The sequence below is a fragment of the Ammodytes marinus genome, assembly GCF_949987685.1.
Source record: "Ammodytes marinus genome assembly, chromosome: 1".
In the NCBI taxonomy this organism is placed as follows: domain Eukaryota; kingdom Metazoa; phylum Chordata; class Actinopteri; order Uranoscopiformes; family Ammodytidae; genus Ammodytes; species Ammodytes marinus.
In genome coordinates this window covers 35,162,588-35,165,087 of record NC_137230.1, presented here as the reverse complement: position 1 = coordinate 35,165,087, position 2,500 = coordinate 35,162,588, and the positions used below count along the sequence as shown (strand labels likewise).

The following is a 2,500-nucleotide window of genomic DNA, read 5'->3' as shown; positions in this document are numbered from 1 at the left end:
AACGTTTCAGACGTATTTATTTGAGTCACCCCTCAATTGGTCTCTCGAGGATAAATAAAAGTTAAATGAAATGAAATGAAATTTGAATAAGCAAAACGACTTGTTGACAGTGAGTGCGTGTGTGTGTGAGAGAGAAAGAGAGAGTGAGTGAGCGAGTGAGTGAGTGAGCGAGTGAGCGAGTGAGTGAGTGAGTGAGTGAGTGAGTGAGTGACAGCATGAATAACAAACATTTGGCTTTTTGCTTTTTCTGTGTGCATGGCATGGAAATATGTTTGTTTTTCAAAAACAGTTTTTTTAAAATGTCCTTGAATAATCACTTATGTGTTTACTCATGCAGAAAAGAAAGCTTTGAATGTGTGTGTGTGTGTGTGTGTGTGTGTGTGTGTGTGAGTGTGTGTGTGTTTTTGTGTGAGTACAAACGTTCCAACTGTATTCTCTCTCATAAAAAGTAGTTCTTATCAGAAAAAAATTATGAATGAAAAATGTTGGCCCTTTGAATTATTCCAATACAATACAATATAATAAACCAAATTGAACAAGACAAATTCTTAAAAAAAAGTTTAAAAAAAATCTTCTTTTTCAACTGTGGTATTTCTCTTCATTGATAAAACCCCTTCCTTTCTGTCTGTAGATGGTTCGAGCCGTTTGTGATTCAGTGGTTGGATGAGAACGAGGACGTTGCCATGGATTTCGTCAACGGAGCTTTGGAGAGAGACAAGAAAGATGGAGTGAGTATATACTGTAATAATGGCATGGATTATTATTATTATTATCTCAATACTTAACTAGAGCTAAATATAACCAACCAGGGACACTTAAGAAGGCTTTAGTATGCACAGATTTAATTTACCTCTTGAACTGGAAGCGAGTGTGGAGGGATAAAGGAAATTTCACACAGTCAAAAACACGTTTCACTATTATTGCAATAATATTACAATATATACAATAGACAAACGAGAAATAAAGCCTAAAAAATAAAGTTAACCAAAGCTTGTTTTTGTTTTGATCAGTTATTGTAGACAAAATGCCAGTAAAAAAAATATTAAACCTGCAGTGTGTAGAATTGTGGGTTTTATTTCCTAGCAGATTTTGTAGAAAGTAATTATAATATCCATAAGTACATTTAATTTAGTGCATAATAGCTGAAAAAAATGTTTTGAATTATTATTTTTTCCCTTAGAAAGGGTCTCATATATGTCCATATTTCTGCATATTTTGGACCAAGGCCTAGTGCCGCCATCTTGAAAGTGTCACAGTTGGAATGTCATCAGGTGCATTGTTTAAAATGTAGAATTGTTCTTGTCCTTGAAGGCCACTGTAGCTTCTGTTATTATTCGAAAGGGGTGGGGTTAACCAGGGAGCGTTGCATTCTAGAACTTTGTAGAACTTTCTTGATGATGTCATATTACATACTGCACCTTTAAAAGAACAACTTTTTTCCAAATAAAACTATTTTACATAGTACAGATTTAAAAATGTAATGTAGTATATACTGGCATTGGTTTGTATCTCAATACTTAACTAGAGCTATATATAACCAACCAAGGGACACTTAAGAAGGCTTTAGTATTCATAATGATGGCGTATGAGATGGAATTTACCTCTTGAGCTAAAAGAGAGGGTGGAGGGATAAAGAAAATGTTGCAACACTTTCACTAGTATTACAATAATATTACAATATATACAATAGACAAAACAGTCTAAAATAATCTAAAAAATTAAGTTATGAAAATAACATTTTAATAAAAAAAGCACTTAAACTTCATCAAACAACAAGAATATGACTTAAAATGTGTTTGAAAATTGAGTGAGTATATACTATATAATGGCATTGGATATTATCTCAATACTTAACTAGAGCTATTATATAACCAACCAAGGGACACTTAAGAAGGCTTTAGTATTCATAATGATGGCGTATGAGATTTAATTTACCTTTTGAACTAGAAGTGTGGAGGGATAAAGGAGATTTTGCACAGTCAAAAACACTTTTCACTATTATTACAATAATATTACAACATATACAATAGACAAAAAATACATAAAATGTCAAAAATAAAAAATAAATTCAAAATGTTTCACTTAGACTTCATCAAACAGCAAGAATATGAATAAAAATGTGTTTGAAAATTGAGTGAGTATATACTGTATACTGGATATTATCTCAACACTTAACTAGAGCTATTATATAACCAACCAAGGACACTTAAGAAGTCTTTAGTATTCATAATGATGGCGTATGAGATTTAATTTACCTCTTGGGATAAAGGAAAGTTCACACAATCAAAAACACCTTTCAGTTTTCACAAGACGAGAATATGAATGAAAGTTAATTGTATAGCTATATTAACGTAACTATGTAAAATCAATGTGTGGTCTCGTTAATGAGTGATCTGCCATGTTTAAATAATACAGCCAATAGTTAACCAAAGTGTGTTTTTGTTTTCATTTGTTTCACTTAGTAATACATTTCTCAAAGTACTCAAAATAGTATTTAGAG

At 31.8% G+C, this 2,500-nt stretch overlaps 1 protein-coding gene across 1 annotated transcript in view; it reads left to right on the top strand.

The window, feature by feature from the left end:
* Nucleotides 1–2,500, top strand: part of unc13c (unc-13 homolog C (C. elegans)) — a gene marked incomplete at both ends in the record, with an annotated part of 302,817 nt that overhangs the window by 248,948 nt on the left and 51,369 nt on the right. Inside the window, one exon of the mRNA XM_080026903.1 lies at nt 632–728. Within this exon, the coding sequence (XP_079883029.1) occupies nt 632–728 (97 nt within the window). The remainder of the gene's footprint in view (nt 1–631; nt 729–2,500) is intronic.